The sequence below is a fragment of the Cynocephalus volans genome, chromosome 2 (assembly GCF_027409185.1).
Source record: "Cynocephalus volans isolate mCynVol1 chromosome 2, mCynVol1.pri, whole genome shotgun sequence".
Lineage (NCBI taxonomy): Eukaryota > Metazoa > Chordata > Mammalia > Dermoptera > Cynocephalidae > Cynocephalus > Cynocephalus volans.
In genome coordinates this window covers 101821013-101845011 of record NC_084461.1, presented here as the reverse complement: position 1 = coordinate 101845011, position 23999 = coordinate 101821013, and the positions used below count along the sequence as shown (strand labels likewise).

The 23999-nt window shown below is 32.9% G+C and overlaps 1 protein-coding gene across 3 annotated transcripts in view; it reads right to left on the bottom strand.

The window, feature by feature from the left end:
• Positions 1–5066: 5066 nt before the first annotated feature.
• Positions 5067–23999, bottom strand: part of COMMD10 (COMM domain containing 10) — a 207098-nt gene continuing 188165 nt past the window's right edge. For 2 of the 3 annotated variants that reach the window (XM_063086798.1, XM_063086799.1), the window contains exons 5-6: positions 6982–7041; positions 5067–6255 (exon numbers count right to left, since the gene is read on the bottom strand). In XM_063086798.1, coding sequence (XP_062942868.1) covers positions 6217–6255; positions 6982–7041 — 99 coding nt within the window. In that variant the 3' untranslated portion in view covers positions 5067–6216. The remainder of the gene's footprint in view (positions 6256–6981; positions 7042–23999) is intronic. The other variant, XM_063086795.1, reaches the window with a different exon arrangement.

Here is a 23999-nt window from a genome sequence, read left to right as displayed (position 1 = left end):
TTGACTGCTTTTTCCTCCTTTCTTTTACCTAAATTTCTTTGAAGAAAAAATATTTTTTTAAAAATGAAGTTATTGGGGCCGAGCCCGTGGCGCACTTGGTAGCGTGCTGCGCTGGCAGCGCGGCGACGCTCCTGCCGCGGGTTCGGATCCTATATAGGACTGACCGGTGTGCTGGTCACAAAAAAAAAAAAAAAAAAAAAAACGACAAAAAAAAAAATAAATAAATAAAAATGAAGTTATTTAAAAAATGAGATTCTCATTAAAAGATGCTAAAAATGTCTGAACTTTGGTTTCACTAAGGGAACATTATTATATATTCATTATTTTTCCTGCCATGGAGATTAAAACAGTCTCTCTAATCCTGTAGCACCCTCTTTATAGAGTAAACCTGCTTCACCTTTCTTGCCTTTGAGGACTATTTCTTTTGAAATATAACTAAGAACTTCACATTTCAAATAAGACAAATAAAGCAGGCTATGAAAACTGCCATCACTTGGATTTGGATTGTAGGCCTCCACATCAGCTAATGCAACCTTTCACTTCAGAGAGAAGCAAAAGAGCTTCAAGAAGATTTCACGAATGTGTGTGCATGTGAGGAGGGAGGAGCAATGATGAAAATCCTTCAAATTCTCCAAAATTATAAATGCCATTAAGCTTTACTATAAAATCCCTTAATTTAATGTGCTCTAATTTTAGCATTAAATGAAACTAGTCTATCAAGTAGAATTATTTGCATACTGATGGCAAAAATCAAAGTTTTAAGAAAGCAAAATTGACTGATCTGAAACTTAAATTCTAATTCGTGAGCAGCTTCTGACTAATGAGGCTGAACAAATCAGAACTGTCCCAGCCCTCTTCTTCAAGAGTAGAAAAGGAATTATGTAAAGGCCATGGGGGAAATTTACAATATACACCTATGGTTTCTCAAACTTTTCTTTTATTGGGGGAGGAGAGTGAATACTTATGTGCTCCCAGTAGCTGAGAGGTTAGCCTGAAATTGCAGCTGCGAGCACAAAGTTTTTTTTTTTTTTTTTTTGAAGTTTTCCATTTTCTCTTTAATATTTATATGTATTTTGAACTATATGCTGTAAAATGTTCATCTCTCTTTAAAAATATACGTTTTAAATTACTGGCCAATTAAAATTGTACTACCATCATATTAGGCTATAGGTTAAATGGCTATTTATAGCCTAAACTGACCCCAAATATAACTGCTCAAATGAGATGTTTTATTTTTCACTTAACAGTCTGGATGTCGAGGGCATGTATGCAGTAGTGCTCCATGAAGGCATTCAGAAACCCAGGTTCCTTCCATCCTGCTGTTTCCTACCCTTTAAGCCATTATCATCCTTGCCTGCTCAGTCAAAGCTGACTAAGCTCCAAATCTGTCACAAAAAGGGAAAAGTGCAGATGAATATCATTTCCACTCACAATTCATTGATGAGACTTAGTCACATGGCTGCAGTAGCTGCAAAGAAGGACGGAAAATGTAATTTCTAGTTGGATGGCCGTGTGCCTGACAAAAATTAGAGTAAAAGTGATGCTATAGAAATATATATCACATCCATCTTATGACCTTTCGTGTCTCCTACCAATTGCTATATTCCTCTAGGGATGCCCCAGTATAGAAAACACAGTATAAAGCAGGGGTCTGCATACTTCTTTCTTTTTTGTGGGCCAGGTGGTAATTATTTTAGGTTCTGTGGAGCATATGGTCCATGTTGCAACTACCCAACTCTGCTGTTGTAGTGCAAAAGAAGCCATAAACTGTACATAAACAAATAAGCATGGCTGCTGTTTTATTTATCTATTGCAGCATAACAAATTACACAAATTTAGAGGTTTAAAATGCCACACATTTATTATCTCACAATTACAGTGGGTCATGAGTCCAAGCAAGTCATAGGGGGGTCCTTTGTTTAGAATGTTACAAGGCTGCAATTAAGGTGTCAGATGGACTGTGTTCTCATCTGGAAGCCTGACTGGGATTGTTTGTAGAATTTATTTCCTTTCCTAGAGGTCACCTAAAATTCCTTAACATGTGGCCCTGTCCATAGCTTCTCTCACAACATGGCAAATTTTCTTAAAAACCAAGGGAGAAAGCCTCTAGAATGAGTTTGGTAGCAGACAGCTGTGTTCCAATGAAACATTATTCACAAAGATAAGTGGTGGGCCGCAGCCATCATTTCCTGATCCTTAGTATAATAAACAAAGTGTAGAGGGCATTATTTAAGGTAAGAAGAAATCAAAATTCAATGCGTAAAGATTTCTCAGAGCCAGAAGAACCATGTGGAAAGGTACTGATAGAAAAGAAAATGTTTTAAATTCTGGTCCAGTAATACACCTATTATCGTATTTTGTTAATAAAAAATTAAGAGTGGGATAAATTGGCATTGTGTTAGGATCTAGTGATTATAAAATGGAGCTGTTATTAGAACTCCAAATAAATTTCAAGTAAAGGGGCTTCTTAGCAAGCTTTCTGCAATTTTGACTTTAATTCAAACCTCACCTGGAACAATTTCAATAGAAAGCCTGGTTATTTTCTTAGTGATTATTAAAACGATAGCTAACACTTATTATGTGATTATTGAGAATCAAAGATTATGCTAAATGCTTAACATAAATTATCTCATTTAATCTTCAAAACACTCCTGTTATTTAGTTTATTATTGTTCCTATTACAAAGATAGGAAAAATGAGCTTTAACAAATTAAGTAACTTGCTCAACACATACACATAAAGTAGAACTAGGATATGACTCTTGCACTCTCCTGAGGGGCCAGATCATTAACTTTTATTTGATGTGTAATGGAATCCTTTGAAGGGTTTTAAGCAGGGAGATAGTATAATTAATAGAATGGTTTTAAAAACATTAGCTCCGTATAAAGACTGAGGGTAAGAATGGAAGCAGGGTAGTTTAGGGCAAAGATGATAGTGGCTTGCACAGAGGACAGGGTAGTGCCCTGGAGATATACTTGCAATAGAAAATGACAAGACATGGTGAGAGAATGGATCCTTTCTACCTCTTTAATTATAGTACACTCCACTACCCATTTGTTCATTATACTCGAGCTATTCTTCTTTTGGTCCTTGAAATGCACTAAGACTTTTTTAACCTCTGGGATGCTGCATGGGCCACTCTCTGTCTGGAACGCTTCTCATTCTATTCTTTTGTGTCATTCTAATTTATTCTATAGGACTCAGCTCAAATCTCGCTTCTCAGAGAATCCTTCCTTGATGCCCTAATCTAAGTCTGGTCCTATCTTGAGTTTTTTCTTAATAGAATCCAATTATATTTTGCTCCATACTTGTCCATTTATTCCATATTTGCTTATTTTTATTGACTAATATATTACATTTCAAGAGGCCAGGAACTATGTTTGAGGGTAAAATGTATCACAGGAAGAAGGGACTAATGAAGGTGGCTTGAGGCAGGTGAATTCCCATTCACTGTAGTGGGAGTACAAATTTATATGACCCTTTCGAGAAATAATTTAGCAATATATATCAAAGGCCTTGAAATAAATGTAAATAAATTTTTTAAAATACACAAAGAGGTGTGTATACTTGTGTTATATAAGATGTCCAAAAAGATATAAATCAAAATTTTTGTAGTAGTTAGGTAGGTACTTCTAGGGAGTGAGATGGCAAAATAGAGCAACTTTCTATTTTCCTTTTTTTTTTTTACAATGGGCAACTATTATTTTTATAATAAAAAATCCCATTAAAGACAAAAGTTGAAATAAATCTTCATACTTCTGACATAGTAATCCCACTTCTAGGAATCTATACTAATAAAATAATCAGAGATGTGGTCTAGGTTTTACATATAATAGTATTTATTAGTAAGTTCTTTATTATGTTAAAAATTAGAAATAATATAAATGTCCATAAATAGGGGAATAACTAAAGTACAGCTCATTCAAATGATAAACATTAAAATGCTTTGGACAATATTTAAGGATATGAAAAATCCTCATGTTATAATGTTAAAAAAACAAAGTATGAAACTGTATTTATGGCATTACCCCAATTTTTTAGGTAAAAAAGAAAAACTAATGAGAAAGATATATGGATAGGAAAAAAAAAATGTAATAAAATCTACCAAAATGTCACTAATGGCCATTCCTGGATGATGTGACTCTGTAAGTTTAGATTAGTTCTTTATGATGTTTTTGTATTTCCTAGTTAAAAATAGTGATATTTTATAATCAGGGAAGAATTACAAATATTATTTATAGCAGGTATGAAAATAGTACATTATTTCCTCTTTCTAACAAGTAATTCTATTTTTATTTAATCCTCATGTCATATTTTATTTACTAAGATAGTAGGTTCCACTCCCCACTAATCCCCCACCCAGCTCAGTTTTATAGAAAAGTAACATACATTTAATACTCTGAAAATGCTACATTTTCTTTGACTTATGTATCATAATCAATGGAATGCCTTAAAGGATAAAATTGTCTTCAAATAAATACATTTCAGGAATAATTGTATTCTTAGTTGGAATAATACCTTCTTGCACTTTCTTCAGTGCCTTTGAGTCAGACTTTGTTAAGTAGGTTAATGGGGAGAATATTATTTACCATGTTTTTGCGTAGGTTTAGATATACTCTTAGAGAGTATAAAACCATCTCTTTCAGGGGGCGTAAAATGAGCTACTTTTAGAAAACTTCATTTCTAACCATCATATTTAACTTAGATACCTACACTGAGAATTCGGTTTGGCTATTAAACCAATGAAAACTTTAATCTGTATGGCCACTGTCAAGAAGGTCTAACAAATTCAACTTGGGAATGATGTATACTTATATGTATATGAGAAGTCTGAAAGAATGTTTATAGTACCTCTTGGAACTGGTGAACAGAACATAAAAAAGTAAGAGAGATCCCACAAGCCACATGTGGAAACAAATCTCATTACATTACAAACATGCTTACAGATATACTATCAATAAAAGTTTGAGTTTAAAAACTTTTAAAATCAATCAACTATGAACAACTGTAATATTTGCTTCCTGAAATAATCCAAATTTTCAATTTTCTAAGCAACGACATGCAAATACACATATGAACAAATGAGGACATAAATTCCATATACTGAACATTTATTTGAGAGACATTTAACAGTGGTATAACCCAGATACAACATACGAGAAATGTACTTCAACTTTAATGGCTTTGTTTGTTTAACTATAGGATATTTCTGAAATTGATTTCCTTCATGTGAAGAAAGTCATGTTTGAATCAATCTCTCTTTCTCTGGAAACAATATGATAGATATTTCATTCATTAAAAATTAAACTGTTTTTTTTTTTATGGGCAACCATACTCACATTTACTTAAATTCATAGCATAAAATATACTATAAAATACATAAAATAAAAAATACTGTACACTTCAACTAATCCCAAGACAAAAAATTTTATTGACTGAAATCAATGAACATATTTATAGAAAGAGAATGTAAAAGATGTCTGATTTGAAATTTTAAGAATGCCCATTTGGCACTCATTATGATTATTTTTATTCATGATCTGAAGCTGTTTCTCACACTATGAAGTGAATCATTACTAATATGCCGTACAAAGGAAAACACATAAGAACAGAGACTATTATTAAATCATTAAACTCAAAAAATTAAAGTGAACAGAGAAGCTCACATTGAAAATTAGCTGATATAATACTACTAGCTCTATTTTAAATTTCTTTCTCATATTATTTCCCAAGCAAAATATATTCATCATATTCAAGGAAAAATGTCATAATGTATTTGATTGCATGTGTCTGTTTTTTAAATTTTGTTAATGTAATTACTGAAGTTTTATATTCTGCTAGAGAACACATTATAACTTGTATCCAAGGACCCTTCTTGATACATAAAGGTGTCATCAAGTATGTAAAAAATAAACAGGTCAGGCAATAAAGCAACAACATAACAGTAAAAACAATATGGTATTCATTTTTTTCCCTCTAAAACAAAAGTGTTCTTAACAATTGCTGTTGGCTTACAGAACCAGAGAAAGTATATCAGAACCTCAGTACTCTTAACAATGATCTCCCTTGTCTGTTATTTGTCTTAGAGGTGATAAGCCATATAATTTACAGAAAAAAAGCCACGGAATCCTTCAGAAAACACAACCAGACAATCTATCTTCAATGCAAAATAATGAGGTGGCAGGAGTGTGATGGAAAAACCAGTCTTCGAAAACATCATGTAAGGGAATCCAGCTGTGCTTGTATGGTCTCTAGCTATTTACAAAGACAAAAAAAAAAGTACAGAAAGTTGGTGAAGGTAAAGACATTAATATGAAGTGTTTACAAACATTCAAATAGAAGATAAAGAATGGCACTGGTAACTATGCATATTAAATCCATTCACATAGCAATAAAAATACCACCAAGAATATTATTTTCTTTTTATGCAATTTAAGTTTTCAAATTTGTAAAAGAGGTAGATTTCTAAATACTACTGTTTTAAATACACCCAGCTGTTTCATTTTAAATTATCACTATATGATAAGATTTTAAAGTTGGGGGGTGGAGGGAGTGCATTTTCCTGATTACAAAATCAATATTTGGAAAGAAACATGAAATATACTCAAAGATAAATCTCTAAAGGCCTGGTATCTTCTTTTCCATGTTTCCCTTTATGCTTGCCCAGAAATGAAAGTATTTAACATTATCTATATTTAAAATGTCAGTGTAGCTAGGTATCACACAATTCATTACTTAATGCTTTACATTAAAGCAACAATCCTATTGCTTTATTTAAAACTATTTCCATTTTCTTCTTGATTTGGTTTTTCAGATTCTCTTCATCTAAACTATGCTTCCTACTATGAAACATAAGGTGTTTGTAAGGAAAGTCTAAAGAACTTAGCTCCATAATGGGGCATTAAAAAATAAGAATTCATAAAATGAAGGAGACATTACAGAAAAACCCACATATCAGAAAATTATTTTAAAAATACAGACCTTGTTATAAAAATCAAACAACTCCTTGTGACTGAATTCCACAAGCACTTTCTCCAGGCTCTGTAAAGAAGAAAAACAAAGAAAAGAGAATTTAGTTGCATACAATTTACACTGAATTTTTTTTTCTCCAGCAAACCTCAGAATATTTCATAACATTATACTCTCAGTGGTTTTTGTTTTTTTGTTTTTTTTAAACATATCTGCTGTACTCAACCCCATGATTCCTGGTACTTATGAATGCACTTAATAACATTCCACTTTAGTAAAAGGTTTCAACTCTTCAGAGACATCTGTTCTTTAAGTTTACACCACAAAGGTTAATAAGATATATGCCAGCAAGAAAACAATTTCATTATCTACTTTTTTCAAGAGAGAGATAATACATGAGATTATATTTCATCTTTCTCAGCAGTCCATTTGAAATCTAGTAAATACCATTACACAAAGACAATGGAGGCAGCATATCTGACTGAATTCATTCAGCCATTAATGCCTCACATCAGCACAGCTACTGCCTCCAAGCACTAACCTAATAGTTATGATCTTAACATGCTGAGATTGTTACCTTCTTTAATGTACAGACTCAGCAAAAAAAGTTCACAATTAGCACAACAGTTTCAAAGCCAGGACTTAAACACTCTCCTTCTTTTCACTTCATATGAATTAGAGAAACTTTTATGAGTGCTACAGATGCTAAGTAATATTGTGTATATATGTATGATGGGTAGAAAAAAGTGACATTAAATGAAACCCAACTCAACTCAACCCAACCTGCTTTCAGTTGATTCTGTAATGAGAAAACAATTCAAAGTAGTTGCTAAAGATTGCTCAAATATGTTTATTTTATTCAAGGTCCCTTTGGGGAAGTGAACATTAATAAGGAAAGAATGTGCTGTCTGTTCTGATCTCACTGTTGTACTCACATGACATAAAATGAGCAACATAAACTGAAGAAGTGGAAAATTGTTGCAAACAGGCATTGATTCATGTACGTAATTTTTTGTGGTCATTTCCAACAATCTATTAATTCTAGCTCACAATTTCTTTCTTTTTTTCCTTTTTCTTTTTTTTTTGGGGGGGGGGGAGGGGCAGCTGGCCAGTACAGAAATCCAAATCTTTGACCTTGTTGTTTAGTTTCTAGTTTCTATGTTCACTTTTTTGGGGTGTGTTTTATGTGTTTTAATGATTTCCTTTTCTATTTACAAAGTCAACATTTTCTTTTTTTTTTTTTTTGTCGTTTTTTTTTTTTCGTGACCGGCACTCAGCCAGTGAGTGCACCGGTCAGTCCTATATAGGATCCGAACCCGCGGCGGGAGCGTTGCCGCGCTCCCAGCGCAGCACTCTACCAAGTGCGCCACGGGCTCGGCCCCAAAGTCAACATTTTCAAACCAAGTTATCTCCAACTAACTTCAAGAGAGTCAATGGGGCTTTTCAGAAGGTAAGCATACAAGATCAAATTTGACATTTCTTCAAAGCCTAAACCTTTAGGAATGATATAAAATTGTGAAGTTTTTAAATTGCAGTAGAAAAGTTTATTGGCTAATTGGCACATATTATTAAACCTCCAAAGGTTTAATCAGCATCATCTAGCAATACTATATGTCCTCCCAGCATTTAAAGGGGAATGATAGGCCTAGGTTTACCCCTGAGTTCTGGAAAAAGCAAGGCAAGTTCATTACATCACCTCCATGCAAAAAGTTAGGAGGGAGTAAAGACTGAATCAGTATGTGAACAAATGGTTTGATATATCCCTAGAAATAGCAGTCAAGCCGTGTTTTTGTTTCCTATATTTTGCTTTGTTTTGTTTCAAGGCGGTGTTTCATAAAATGCTACATTGAGGAAAGGGAAAGAATGTAACTTTGAAAACACACTTCTTAAAATAACAATAGCTATGGTGGTAAGCTAGGAAGCCCTCCTTTCCCCACAAAGACATCAGGAGCTGCAATTCTTCAGGCAGATGTAAGGAGGAGTAAGATATCAGAAAAGGTTTGAGAGGACCTAGAACCTCTGTCTGGGCTGACTGGTGAAAGTTTTTCCCTGCAGAAAGCTAGTATGCAAAGACTGGGTGGGGGTGTTTGTTTTACAAGGCATACAAAGAAAAAGGGAAACACGACTCAATCAAAGGAACAAATAACACTCAAGAAACTGACCCTATGATCTATCAAACTGACCCTATCTATCTATGAGCTACCTGATAAAGAATTTAAAATAACTGTAATAAAGATGTTCAATTGAGCTAAAAGAGAATACAATTAAATGAAATCAGAAAAATGTTGCATGAACAAAAATAAGAATATCAACAAAAAGAAACTATAATATTCATTACAGGGGTTCAACAACAGATTTAGGCAAAATGAAGAATCAGTGAACTTGAAGAGAAGTCACTTGAAATAATTGAGTCATAGAAGAAAAAAGAAAAATAAAGAGAGCATAAGAGACTTACAGTACAATATCAAGCAGATCAATATATGCATTATGGGTATTCTAGGAGGGAAAGAGAGAGAGAAAGGGCTGAGAGCTTATTTGAAGAAATAATGACTGAAAACTTCCCAAATCTGTGGAAAGAAATGGACATACGGATTCAAGAAGCTCAAAGAACACCAACTAAGAAATTCCAAAGAGAATCACACCAAGAGACATTATAATCAAATTGTCTAAAGTCAAAGACAGAATTTTAAAAGAAGCAAGGGAAAAGTGGTTTATCGCCTATGAGGGAGCTTACATAAGATTATCACTGAATTTCTCAGCAGAAACTTTGAAGGCCAGAGGGAGTGAGATGATATATTCAAAGTGCTGAAAGAAAAAAAATCTGTTAACCAGGAATACTGTATCCAGCAAAACTGTCCTTCAAAAATGAAGGATAAATTAAGACATTTTCAGATAAACAAAAGCCATGGCAGTTCATTACCTAGACCCACTCTATAAAAAATGCTAAAGGGAGTCCTTTACGTTAAAAGGAATGGACAGTAGACAGCAACACAAAACCATACAAAAACATAATGTTCTCTGGTATAGATAAATATACGGACAAATATAGCAATGTGTACTATTATAAATTGAGTGCATGGAATTCAAATTTTAAAAAAACATTAAAAACTCACAAATCTATGCTAATGTGTATATAATACAGTCATGCATTGCTTAATGATGAGATAAATTCTGAAAAATAAGTCATTAGGTGATTTTGTCACTGTGCAAACATCATAGAGTGTAAATGGCAGAGCCTATTACATACCTAGGCTATATGGTATAAACTACAAACCTGTACAGCATGTTAATGTGCTGAATACTGCAGGCAGCAACTATAACACAATGATAAGTATGTGTATATCTAAACACAGAGGAGATGGAATAAATATAGAGTATAAAAAATTAAAACTGATATAACTGTATAGGCCACTTACCATGAATGGAGCTTGCATACTAGAAGTTGCTCTAGGTGAATCAGTGAGTGAGTGGTGAATGTGAAGGCCTAGAACATTACTGTACACTACTGCAGACTTTAAGAACACTGTACACTTAGGCTGCACTAAATTTATTTTTAAAATTAAGTGACTGTACTACAACATTATGATGTCCACAATGTCACTAGGTGATAGAAAATTTTCAGCTCCATTATAATCTTATGGGACCACCATCATATATGTAGTCCATCATTGACTGAAACATAATTACGTGGTAAATGAGTGTATATCAAAATGTAATTTGTGACACCAATAACAAATGGGAGAAGGGCTGTGGAGCTGTAAATGAAAAGAAATTTCTGTATGTGATTGAAATTAAGTTATTATCAATTTTAAATAGAATCCTATAACTTTGAGATATTTTATGTAATTGCAATGGTAACCATAAAGAAAATATCTATAGAATATACAAAAAAGGGAAATGAGAATGGAATCAAGGCATATCAATACAAAAAAAAAAATCAATGAAACCCAATAGAAGGCAACAAGAGAGGAAAGGAAGGAAAAAAAGGTACAAAATGTATAGAAAGCAATTAACAAAATAGCAATAGTTAGTCCTTCCCTATCAGTAATTACTTTAAATATAAGTGAATTAAATTCTTCAATTAAAAGATACAGATTGATTGAAAAAAAAAAAGAGCCAACTATGTAGTGTCTACAAAAGACTCACTGTAGATCTAAAGACACACAAAGGCTGACAGTAAAATGGAAAAAGATATTCATGAAAATAGTAATCAAAAGAATGCAGGAGTGGCTATACTAAAATCAGACATAATAGACTTTAAATCAAAAACTGTTAAAACAGACCAAAAAAGGGCCTATATACAAGATGATAAAAGGGTCAATTCACCAAGAATATAACAATTATGAATATTTATGCACCAAACCTCTGAGGTAATCATAAATATTTATGTGCACCTAAATATCTGAATCAAATTTTGATAGGATTAAAAGGAGAAATAGGCAACAATACAATAATAATAGGAGATTTCAATACTTCAATTTCAATAATGAACAGAGCCATAAATAAAGAAAATCACCAAGAAAATAGAAGATTTGAACAACATTTACAACCCACTTGGACCTAAAAGACATATACAAAACATTCCACTTAACAGCAGAATAGGCCTTCTTCTCAAGAGCACATGGAACATTCTCCTGCATAAGACTACACATTAGGCCACAAAACAAATCTTAAATTCAAGAAGACTAAAATCATACAAAGGATCTTTTCTGATCACAATGAAGTGAAACTAGAAATCCACAGAAGATGGAAAACTGAAAAATCTACAAATATGTGGAAACTAAACACATCCTTAAACAACCAATAGGTCAAAGAAGAAGTCACAAGGGAAATTAGAAAATACGTTGGAACAAATGAATATGAAAACACAACATACCAAAACTTTTGGGATGCAGTGAAATTAGTACTTTTTTGGCAGCTGGCCAGTATGGGGATCCAAACACCTGACCTTGGTGTAATCAGAACCCTGTTCTAACCAACTGTGCTAACCAGCCATCCCTGAAATTAGTGCTAACAGGTAAGTTTATGGCTGTAAATGAGTAAATTAGAAAGAAGACAGTTGACAACCTAAATTTACACCTCAAGAAGTTAGAAAAATAAGAGCACACTAAGCCCAAAGTCAGCAGAAAGAAGGAAACAATAAAGATTAGAGCAGAAATAAACAAAATAAGAAACAGAAGAATAATTTTAAAAATCAAACAAATCAAATAAATCAAAAGTTGGTTTTTTGAAAAGATCAACAAAATTGACAAAGAGGTAGATTAAGAAAAAAAGAGAGAAGACTCAAATAACTAATACTGGAAATCAAAGAGGGATAGATTTCAACTGATGCCACAGGAATAAAAAAAAGGATTATAAGAGAATATTATGAACAACTGTATGAGGAAAATTTGATAATCTAGAAGAATTGGATAAATTCCTAGAAACACACAACCTGACAAGACTGAATCATGAAGAAATAGAAAACCTAAGCAGATCTATAATGAGTAAGGAGATTGAATCTGTAATCAAAAACCTCCCCAAAACAGAAAAGCTGGAGACCACTGGAGAATTATACCAGACATTTAAAAAAGAATTAACACCAATCCTCCTGAAACTCTTCTGAAAAATTAAAGAGGGAACACTTCCAAGCTCATTCTATGAGGTCAGCATTACCCTGATAACAAAATCAGACAAAGACACTACAAGAAAACTACAGACCAATATCCCTGATAAGTATTAATGCAAAAATCCTTAACAAAATACAAACTGAATTCAACAGCATGTTAAAAGCATTATACACCATGACCAAATGGAATTTATTTGTGGAATGAAAGGATGGTTCAATATACAAAAATTGATCACTGTAATACAAGGGGTCTTCCAAAAGTTCATTGAAATATTTGTATTATCTTTTAATTCTATTTTTCCACAAACTTTTTGAAGTGCCTTCATATATTCCATTAAAAGAATGAAGGGGAAAAATCACATGATCATCTCAACTGATACAGAAAAAGCATTTGACAAAATTCAACACATTTTCATGATAAAAACACTCAACATATTAAAAGTAGAAGGAAACTAACTCAACATAATAAAGGCTGTTATGAAAAGCCCACAGCTAAAATCATACTAAATTGTGAAAGACTTAAAGTTTTTCCTCTAAGATGAGGAAGAATACAAGGATGTTCACTCTTGCCACTTCCATTCAACACAATATTGGCAGTCCTAGCCAGAGCTATTAGGCAAAAAAACATATAAAAGGCAACCAGACTGAAAAGGAAGAAGCAATATTATTTTTTCACAGATGACATAATCTTATTTGTAGAAAACCCTAAAGATTCCACAAAAAACTTGTTAGAACTCATAAATGAATTCAGCAAAGTTGCTGGATACAAAATCAATATGCAAAAATCAGCTTTGTTTCCATATAGCAACAACAAACAACTTGAAAAGGAAATTAAGAAAACAATTCCATTTACAATAGCATCGGAAAGAATAAAATACATAGGAATAAACCTAACCAAAGAGATGAAAGATCTGTACACTGAAAACTACAAAACATTGCTGAAAGAAATTAAAGACACAAATAAACGTAAAGATATCCCATGTTCACGGACTAGAAGACTTAATACTGTTAGTATGCCCATACTATCCAAAATGATCTACATATTCCATGCAATCTCTATTAAAAAATCCCAATGGCATTTTTTGCAGAAATAAAAAAAATTCATCCTAAAATTTATGTGGAATCTCCAGGGACCCAGAATAGTCAAAACAATTTTGAAAAAGAAAAACAAAGTTGGGTGACTCACAATTCCTGATTTTAAAACATATTACAAAGGTACAGTAACCAAAACAGTATGGTACCGGCATAAAGACAGATGAAAAGACCAGTGGAATAGAATACAAAGCCCAGAAATAAACTCTTGTGTATGTAGTTAAGTAATCTTAACAAGACTGCCAAAAACACTCAATGTAGAAAGTACAGTCTCTTCAACAAATGGGACAAATGGATAACCACATGCAAAAGAATAAAATTGGACCCTTTCTTATACTACATACAAAAATTGACTCACAATAGGTAAAAGACCCAAACATATGACGTAAAACTATAAAATCCTTAGAGGAAAATACAGTGGGCAAGCTTCATGACATTGAACTTGGCAATGTTTTTTTGGATCTAACACTAAAAGCACAGGCAATGAAAGCAAAAATAGACAAATGGGACCATATCAAATTTAAAGGACACAATCAATAGAGTGTATGGGAGAAAATACCTGCAAATCATATATCTAATAAGAGGTTAATATCCAGAATAATAAAGAACTCCTATAAAGACTCAACAACAACAAAAAATCAAATAACCTGACTAAAAAATGGCCAAAGAACTTGAATAGACATTTCTCCAAAGATTATATACAAATGGCCAACAAGTATATAAAGACACTCAATATCACTAATCATCAGAAAAATGAAAATCAAAAGCACAATGATAAATCACCTCACATCCATTTGAATGACTATTGTCAACTCCCCCCCCAACCAGAAAATAATAAATGATGATGAAGATGTGGAGAACTCTTGTGTACTTTTGGTGGGATTGTAAAATGGTATAACAGCTATGAAAAACAGTATGGAGTTTCCTCAAAAATTAAAATTACCATATGACCCAAAAGTACCATTCTGGGTACATATCCAAAAGAATTGAAAGCAGGGTCTTAAAGAGATACTTGCACACCCATGTTCATACAGCACTATTCACAATAGCCAATAGGTAGAAGCAACCCAGGTGTTCATTGACGGATGAATGAATAAACAAAATGTGGTATATAAATACAATAAAACACAACAGAATATTATTCAGCCTTAAAAAGGAAGGAAAAACTGCCACATGCTACAACATGAACAAATCTTGAGGACATTATGCTAAGTGAAACAAGCCAGCCCCCAAACGACAAATACTGCATGATTCTACTTACATGAGGTATCTAAAATTGTCAAATTGATAAAGACAGAAGTAAGATGGTGATTTACCAAGGGCTGGGGTGCAGGAAGGGAAGTTGTTGTTTAATGGATACTGAGTTTCAGATTTGCAAGGTGAAAAAAATTCTGGATATCTGTCTCACAACAATGTAATATATTTAACACTATTAACTGAACAAATAGAAATGGTTAAGATGGTAAATTTTATCTGCTATGTTTTTTACAACAATAAGAAAATAACAGTAGCTAACATAATTTGTGTGTGTGAGAGTGCACGCATGCACGCGGATAAGGTGTCAAGCTGTCTTAAGTAATGAGAGGTGCAATGTGAGGCTAAAGTATTCAATTTCTAAAAAATGTTCCATAAGAAATAATAGAATCTCTTTGTCTTGGTTACACTAATTAAAACAAAATAACAACAATCCAGCCATTAATGAAAATTTCACAAATGTTAACATAATACCACTGCCAAGTTTAAAATTCTGATTTCAAACAAGCAAATTTTAAAAAGTTAGCCAACTGAATGTACTCCACAGTACAGAAACAGGGCAAGAATAATGATCACTTTCACTTGAATATGGAGCTTATTTCTGTTGCTCCCTCAAGCCGTGTGATTCCAAAGGCTCTTCATCAAAATTCCCAAAACTCACAGGCATGGATGGCCATGCTGTTTGAGAGTGGTAGACAAACTGAAAACCCTGAGCTTACATCAAAGTTTGATAAAAGTTACAAAAGGACAACTGCAACAAATACATGAAATACAAGTCACAAAAGGCATTTTCCCAGGGTCAAATAAACCAAATTATAACTTTTCTTTTTTTAATTTTTGAAAAGTACAGTTTAACAAAATGTTTGTCTATTTGAGAATATAAGTAGTGTATAAACAGAAGAAGGAAATTCCAAGCTTATTAGCATGACATTCAAGACTTCCAAAATCTGGTCCATGACTCCTTCTACAGACTCATCTTCTAGCATTCTATTAATGCATTGCATGTAACATACCAGTAGTGTTTTGCATACTGCCCTGTGTTCTCCCAGCAATGCTCCCAATTACATCCATGCACAATCTTGCACATGCATACACACATGTGCACATATACCAGCTCTGCTGTTTGGCTAGATCCTTTAATATTCAGTTAAGTTGACATTATATCATTTTCCCCTGAAGGGAAAAAAAATATATCATACATGATGAACATCAGAATAAGTGGGTTTTGTCTAAATGATGACAATATTTTCCAGTTATACTGTAGTATTTGACCCCAATGAGGACAGTGGTCTTGTAGGTCCCATAATACTTGTTTACTCAGAAAATACATGAGCTAAATAGTATAATAATATAAGTACTGATTCCATAGTTAGTTTGAAAAATGGCTTCTCGCACTTGAAGGCCCCCTACCTCAAGTTGCTTAAAGCAAAAGATTTGATGTTTTATACATATTTAGCTAAAAATACAATAGTTTTGCTGCCAACATGAAAACAAACCATTTTGGGCCAGAAATCTTTATTTGGTAACAAATTTTCATGCATGAAATATTTTCACTAAATATTTAATTAGATGTATCTATTTTTAGTTTTAGGACGTTTGACCTGATATCTGTATATGCGCCATTTTCATTCTGGCTAAATATTACTTTGCTCCTGTGCAGACAAAACCGTATGCTTGGCAATCATAACATCACTATATTTTCTTTGCTCTTAAAAATACAATGTGTTATGCATGAGCAGATCACAGACTTGGAGCCAATCAAATGTACCTCCTATAGCATTCATTAACTGTAATTTATTATGTGTGCTGATGTGTCATTATAATTTTCAGCATTGGTATTGAAATATTTAGCTATGGTTGCTGAATATAATCGGCATGATAAGAGGTTTTGAGTATGATTACATGAAGCCCCTTAAACAGTGAGAAATTAAGAAGAGCACTGACAGCAAAAAAATGGAGCTTTTTCTTTAATAAATACTATGGGAGATACTATATTTTTCTAGAGATTATAATCTATTCTAAATATAAATATTTATCTGATTACTGAAGCATTATCATTTGAAATAACTGCATTGCTTAACTTCTGAAAATGTGTTAGTATCCTAGCTGAGGGATTCTAGGTAAATTACAAATACCATATTGAAATCATATTATGTTTCCAGTGTGTACTTTTGAAGACTATGAGCTCAATACCCAAATTCAGGCTTCTCGTTTCTTCATAAAATCACTTTATTAGATTCATAAACAGAAATTTTGATGATGCATGTGTACTTTCAAGAGCTATTAAGTATTTGGCATCCTAAAATAAATAACCTAACGTAATTCACAGTGTAAGAAAGGTAATTAAAAACATATGCTGGTTTAATTTTTTCTATCTTGTGCTGTCATGTCAGTCTTCAAGGAAAAGAGGACAAACATGTACACCTAAATGAGTGTTAATTTCAGAATTTAGTTACAATTTACACTTCTTATAAGGTAGTTGGAAGCTCTATTTCAGCAAAATTAAAAGAGCAAGTTCAGCATTTACTTCATGTTATAAAGGGCACTGAATTTATCATAAAATGGGCAGCTGAAAATCTATTGTTAACTGCAGCATAATAATAGAAGACACCTTATTTTACCACTAACACTTGTGGATCCAAACTCCTAAAGACAAGCAGGTAAAATAACTAATTTGACAGAGTATTGGTTAAATTAAGGCAATAACTATCTAAAGGAAAATTTTAACCTGTAATGGTGTTGTTCCAAATATATGACAGATAAAAACTGAGCTTAATTTTCCATCCACATTATTTCCCTGCTAACTTAACTATCTGATTATGATTTGCAAAACCCTCTTGGAATCGAGTGAACTAATGATACATATTCTAAAAACTGAATGGTTTTATCAAGTCAATATATTTTTATAACCTTTGGTATATAGCTGAAGCTCGCAAATAACATTTTCATTTTATGTTTAAAAAATGGGCCAAAAAGACAGAAAAACAAATGCTGGCAAGGATGTGGAGAAAGGGGAACTGTTGGTGGGACTGTAAAATGGTGCAACCATTATGGAAAATGGTATGGAGGTTCTATTCTGGAGGAGGGAAGGGCCATGAAAATCGATTACATTGTATAATGATGAATATACTAATTATCCTGATTTGAACATCACATATTACACACTGGTATTGATATTCAGTGCTGTACCCCACAGATATGTACAATCAACTATGTCCCAATAATAATAAAAAGAAATATAGTGTCTGTGGTGGCATACTACTGTGAATTCAACAAGATGGGAACACCAGATAGTTCAGTTTGTACTGTATTTGGTAAAGGATAGAGCAAGGATTTTATTTTTAACTTAGTGAAAATAACAACATTGGAAAATTTAATTTATATTTTTTTCTAACAGCCTTGTGGAAATATTCTGATGCTATATAATTCACCCATTTAATTCAATGGTTTTTAGTATATTCACAGAACTGTGAGACTATCATCACAATTTTAGAACATTTTCATCAGCTCCCCCCGCCAAAACTCCCATACCCTTTAGCTATCATCTGCCAACCCTCCCATTCCTCCCTAGCCCCAGCCTCCAACCCCTAGGCAACCAGTAATCTATTTTGTCCTTATAGATTTGCCTATTCAGGAAACAATATCAATTTTAAATGGAATCATACAATACGTGGTCTTTTGTGACCAGTTTCACTCATTTAGCATAATGTTTTCAAGGTTTATCCACATTGTAGCAAAAATTGAATCTTAATTTTTAAAAAATGAATTCTTAAGGTTAGATTTTAAAATTTAGAATCAAAAACATCATGTATGACACGAACACATGCTTAAACATAATATATAGTAATCAATGCTACTAACATAATTTGATTATCCTTTGATAAGAAGATATTTCTGAATCATGCTTTATATGCTTTTAAATATTTTATTTATTTGAAATTAATTTTTCTTTTTCTTTCTGGCAACCTCTTACTCATACTTTAAGATTCTTCTGAAATGTCATCTCCTCTGTGAACTTTACTTGATTTCCTCCCCTGCTTACCCACCCCAGTCACTTGCTTTGGTGCTCTACAGTACAGTGAGCAGACCCCTGTTAGTACTTTGATGCTCTACAATGGAGGCTTCCAAAACATGCTGTGTCCCTTGACGTCAAGAGTAGTACTATATATATATATATATATACATATTTTTTTTAATTCCCAGTACCTCATATAGAACATCGACATAGTAGGTTTTTAGTATCATTTCTTAAATGAAGAACATTTGCTAAATCTTATCTATCAGACATTCGAGACATTTTTATGACCACTTCTAAAATTTAATGTTTAATCAGTGCAAATGATGAAGGGGGAAAAAAAAACATACAGAACAAAAAGCAGAAATAATAATAATTTTAAATAATAGCAGAGCTTATATATCACTTACTTTGTGCCAGACACTATTCTAAGTGCTTCATATCTATTAACTAATTATTTTATCAATCCCATGAAGTATGATTATTATTTCCACTAAAGATGAGGAATCCGAAGCACATGGAGATTAGGTGACTCAACCAAGTACTCACAGCCAGTAATGGCAGAGCCAGAATTTTAATTAGGCAGTGATACTCCAGAAACCTATAATCTTAACAGGGTTTTTGATGTATTTTAGATTCTAGAGGCACTTTGGTAAAGAATGAAGATTCTAGAGCCAGACAGACCTGGTTTGAATCTCAGTCACTGGACTTCTCTGAGTTTTAGTTTCCTCAATTTTCAAACAGCAATTAACAACACCTGTTCTACCACACTTAGTGAAAAGTGTACAGTATTTAGCACAGCACTGATAACATACATAAATGTATATTTAGCAATATGTGTGTATACTACCAACAATCATTAAGGCACGAAACCTGTATTTTACAGACTATGAGGCTGAGGACATAGAATTATTTTTTAGTTTCAGCAGATATCACCTCAATCACTTTTAAGATTTTTTTCTTCAATATTTTTACAATAAATATACTTTTTAATGACATTATAAATTCTCAATTGCCAGAAAAATATTTGTAATGCTATACATTTTCACCATAGCATACATTTGATCATACAAAGTAATAAGAAAACCTAGGAGAAATGAAGTACATGACATCATTACTACTCTTTAATTTGTTCTAAGTATGAAATTATAGAGAACTGTAGAATTATAGAATATCTTTATGCTTATCAGATTAATGCTAATAAATGTTTTTATGCTTCTTATTACTAAAATGCTACATTACTTTTAATGCAATACATTCAAGTTGACAATGTATTTTTAAAACCACCTTTTAAATGATAGACTCAGATATATTATTTGTCCACACCAAAAATGGCCTGCACTAAAGAAGTAGAGTTTTTTTTTATAAGATCAATGAAAGGGAATGGCTTTTATTATGTTTCTGTAAAACCAACCTCTAGCATTAATTTTTAATAATCAAACAATCTCTAAAAGGCAGCCTTTATATGTTATCTAAATCAAATTCAGTTTATTTCTTTACTTTCTCTCTAAAATCCAGATCCAAAATTCAATAAGAATAGGAGATTCTTATAAGTACAGCGATTACATGTATGCACCTTAATGCCAGAGCTGATCTGGCCATTGGCAGTATATGCTGTATAGATTCAGGGTCTAATGTTCTATACAAAATAAAACACCTATGTGAAGGATGACCTCTTTATTTCATTTATTTATTCAGCTTATTGGTTATATATTTCCTTTAACTGATCTTGCGAATTAAGCTCGCTAGATATGTTCTGGTACTCTGATTTATACAGAACACTGAATAGTTTATGGATATTGAGACTAATCTCATTTCTTTTTGCAACACATATTTATGATCAATGTGCTAGGGTGTTGGGGTTACAGCAGTGATGAAGACAATGCATACAATCTTTGCTTTCACTAAGCTTAAGAGTCCAACAAAGATAAATAAGTAGAGATTACAAAACAATATGATGAGTGCCATAATATGTAACATATAGGGCACAAAGAATAAATACTAGATCCAGATTCTGGAGTCAATAAAGGATTCCCAGTAGAGGTGAATAAAGGATTCCCAGTAGAGGCTGAAAGACAAATTATTGGGAATGGGGCAGGGTAGGGACATATTCCTACCAGCAAAAGAGGACACGAAAGGGAGAAGCAGAACAGTGAAGTAGTAATCTAAACTAGAACTAGGGTAGAAGCAGTAGAAAATTTTTTTAAATAAATGGATTTAAGAGCTTTTTAGGAGGTAGGATCCACAAAACTCAGTGATGCTTTCAATGAGAGAAATGGGTAAGATAAACAAAGTTAGGAATCAAAGATGAAACATAGGTATTTGGTTTGGGCAACTGTAAGATGGGTAGGGCCCATTCATTGAGATAGCATGGGGTTGAGGGAAGCAGTCTTAGGGGTAGAACAGAGGGTGTGAATTATGAGTTCAGTTTATTACACATTGATTTCAAAGTATGCTTGGATAACCATGTGAAAAAGACCAGCAGGCCATTTGATATACAAATTCAGTACTGTATTTAGATTAGAGATCTGGGCTCTAGGAGTCCTTGGGGGTGTTGAGATGGGAGGGAAGGGACAGTAAGGAATTCAAGCTATAGGAGAATAAAGTATTGCCCTAGGAGAATAGGTTAAGAAGATCAAGAATAAATACTCAAGGGACATCAATAATTAAGGAAATGCCTTGAAAGGAAGAATAAAAAGTTCCTATCAGCAGGAAAGTGATTAGACTATGAATGAGTTCCAAGAATCCAACTGAGACAAGGACTGATAAATTTTATTTTAGATTCAGTGACGAAGAGAATGTCACTGACATTGGCAAAAATATTTTTGGTGGAGTGGTAGGGAGAAGCCAAGCCAGTTGATTAATGGGGTGAGTATAAAGTAAGGAAGTCAAGTGAATGTAGATCAGGGCTTGGTAAACTATAGTCTGCAGGTCAAATCTGACCTGCTGTCAGTTTTTGTAAATAAAGGTTTATCAGAACACAGCCATACTCATTCATTTATGCATTGTCTATGGCGGCTTTTGTGTTACAACAGTAGAGCTCTATAGCCTGCAAGCTTAAAATGCTTACTATTTGTCCCTTTACAGAAAAAAGTTTGCCAACCCCTATTGTTCACAAACATCTGAAATTATTAGTTCTATTTGCCAATAGTGATCTAATAACCATCCATATCCCTCATTATGTACAACATTGCCAGTTAAAAGGACAACTGCTATACATACACGTAAGTGGAAGTAAGTAAAATAAGCTCTACTAAACTAAATACAATGTTAATTGCTAATCTAAAGGTTGAAATTTCAGGCCCTCTTCACTACCATCTATTACATTGCTATTTTATAGGAAAGGTTGGTGACAGTTGCAGAGGCTGTTAGATTATATCTTTGGGATAAATAGAATATATCACTTAGTAGCTCATATTTATATAAATTTTACAAACATTAGTAATGACTTATATCATGTAAACTTTTAAGCAAACAAAGGCAATTTTATGATTGATACTTGCACTTTAAAAAAAGAAAATTATGGCCCCAAGTTTTATCTCTTTTCTATAGTTTATTAATAACAAATGCTTTTTTTGAACGAGTGTAGTTAGTTCCAAGTATTTTATTTTAATGAGTCATGTATTCATATGAAGTCAATAAAAAATTTGTATCAGTTTTAAAACTCCAGTTTATCTACATAAAGAAGTAAGAAGCCTAAGGCTTGGATCAGAAACATTATAAATGAACTATTCAGCTTTTGCTTGTTATATGTGGTCTTTGCCTGGAATGACTCATAGCATAACAAAGGTTCACAATTCAGTTTAATGTTTTGTATCTGTTAGTAATTTAGAGAGTCTAAATGCCCCTCTAGTCTACTCATTAATATTAATGAGTATTGTGACCTAGGCCAAGTTAATAAACTTTTAAATATCTTGTTAAAAGTTCTCAATAATGATTTTGAACCTGAAATTGCATTACAGAATTATCTTACAGTGCTAGAAAATAAACAAAGGTTTCAAAGGCATCTCCTATCCTGGATGGGTAAAAAGAAAAATAACAGAATGGTGAGAGTATCTATCAAACACATTGCTTTTTGAGTACAGGTCACATACAGCTGCTTCAAAATCAGAGATTAATGGAATAGGGAATTAAGACATAGATTATTCCATAGGTGACTGGAATACAATATGGGAACAGGTTAAATCTGTTTAACCCCAAACTTAGTACAAATATTCTTACTTTCAAGTCAGATATGAGTTAACAAATATAAAATTGATTGGTGGAATTTACCCAAGTAGTTATAAAAAGAATACTGTTATATCATGTGATTGGGAAAAATGTAAATGATTTTGTAAAAACAGAATGCTTGTATGGAGCAATATTATTTAAAGCAGGGTGAAACAATGGCTTAAGGGTTTCTCTTTTAAGCAGGGACTGACTTAAATAAAAGTTGGCAGAAACTTGTAGAAGCCAAGCACTATGTTGCAAATCAGAACTCTTCCAAATAGATAAGATACAGGCTCCCTCCAACTGGTCCAGATAAATTTGAAACCAGAATTATTGGTAACAGAGATAACTGATGCCCTTCTTAAAAGATGATCATCCACATTAGTGGCTTAGGAGTAAAAACCATATTACTGGTCATGCTCTCAGTTTGGTCTTGGTTTAAAATGGTAACCCGGTTCAGGGAGAGTGCTTATATTTATGCAGTAGGAACTAGATTTGAGATAGTTTCCAGAGTACACAAAATGTATTAAACAGGATTAGTGTTACACCCTTTCATTTGGAAATGCTTACCAAAATGATTATGTAAAGCAGCATCATCCCTTTCTGTTCTGTTTTTTCTATTCCCCATGCCACCACCTAGTCTAAGCACTTATTTCCTAAAATCAGAATGCTGAATTTGCTTAAATTCCTTTTTCAAGTTACTCCATTCTCTGAATCATTCTAAATGCAGATGCCAAATTCAGTTTTTTGAAATGCCACTTTCTACTGAAAATATTCAATATTGCCTCCATTACCAACAATAAAGTTCTACCTCTTTTGCCTAGACATCAAAGCTTTCCAGTCTAATTTTTC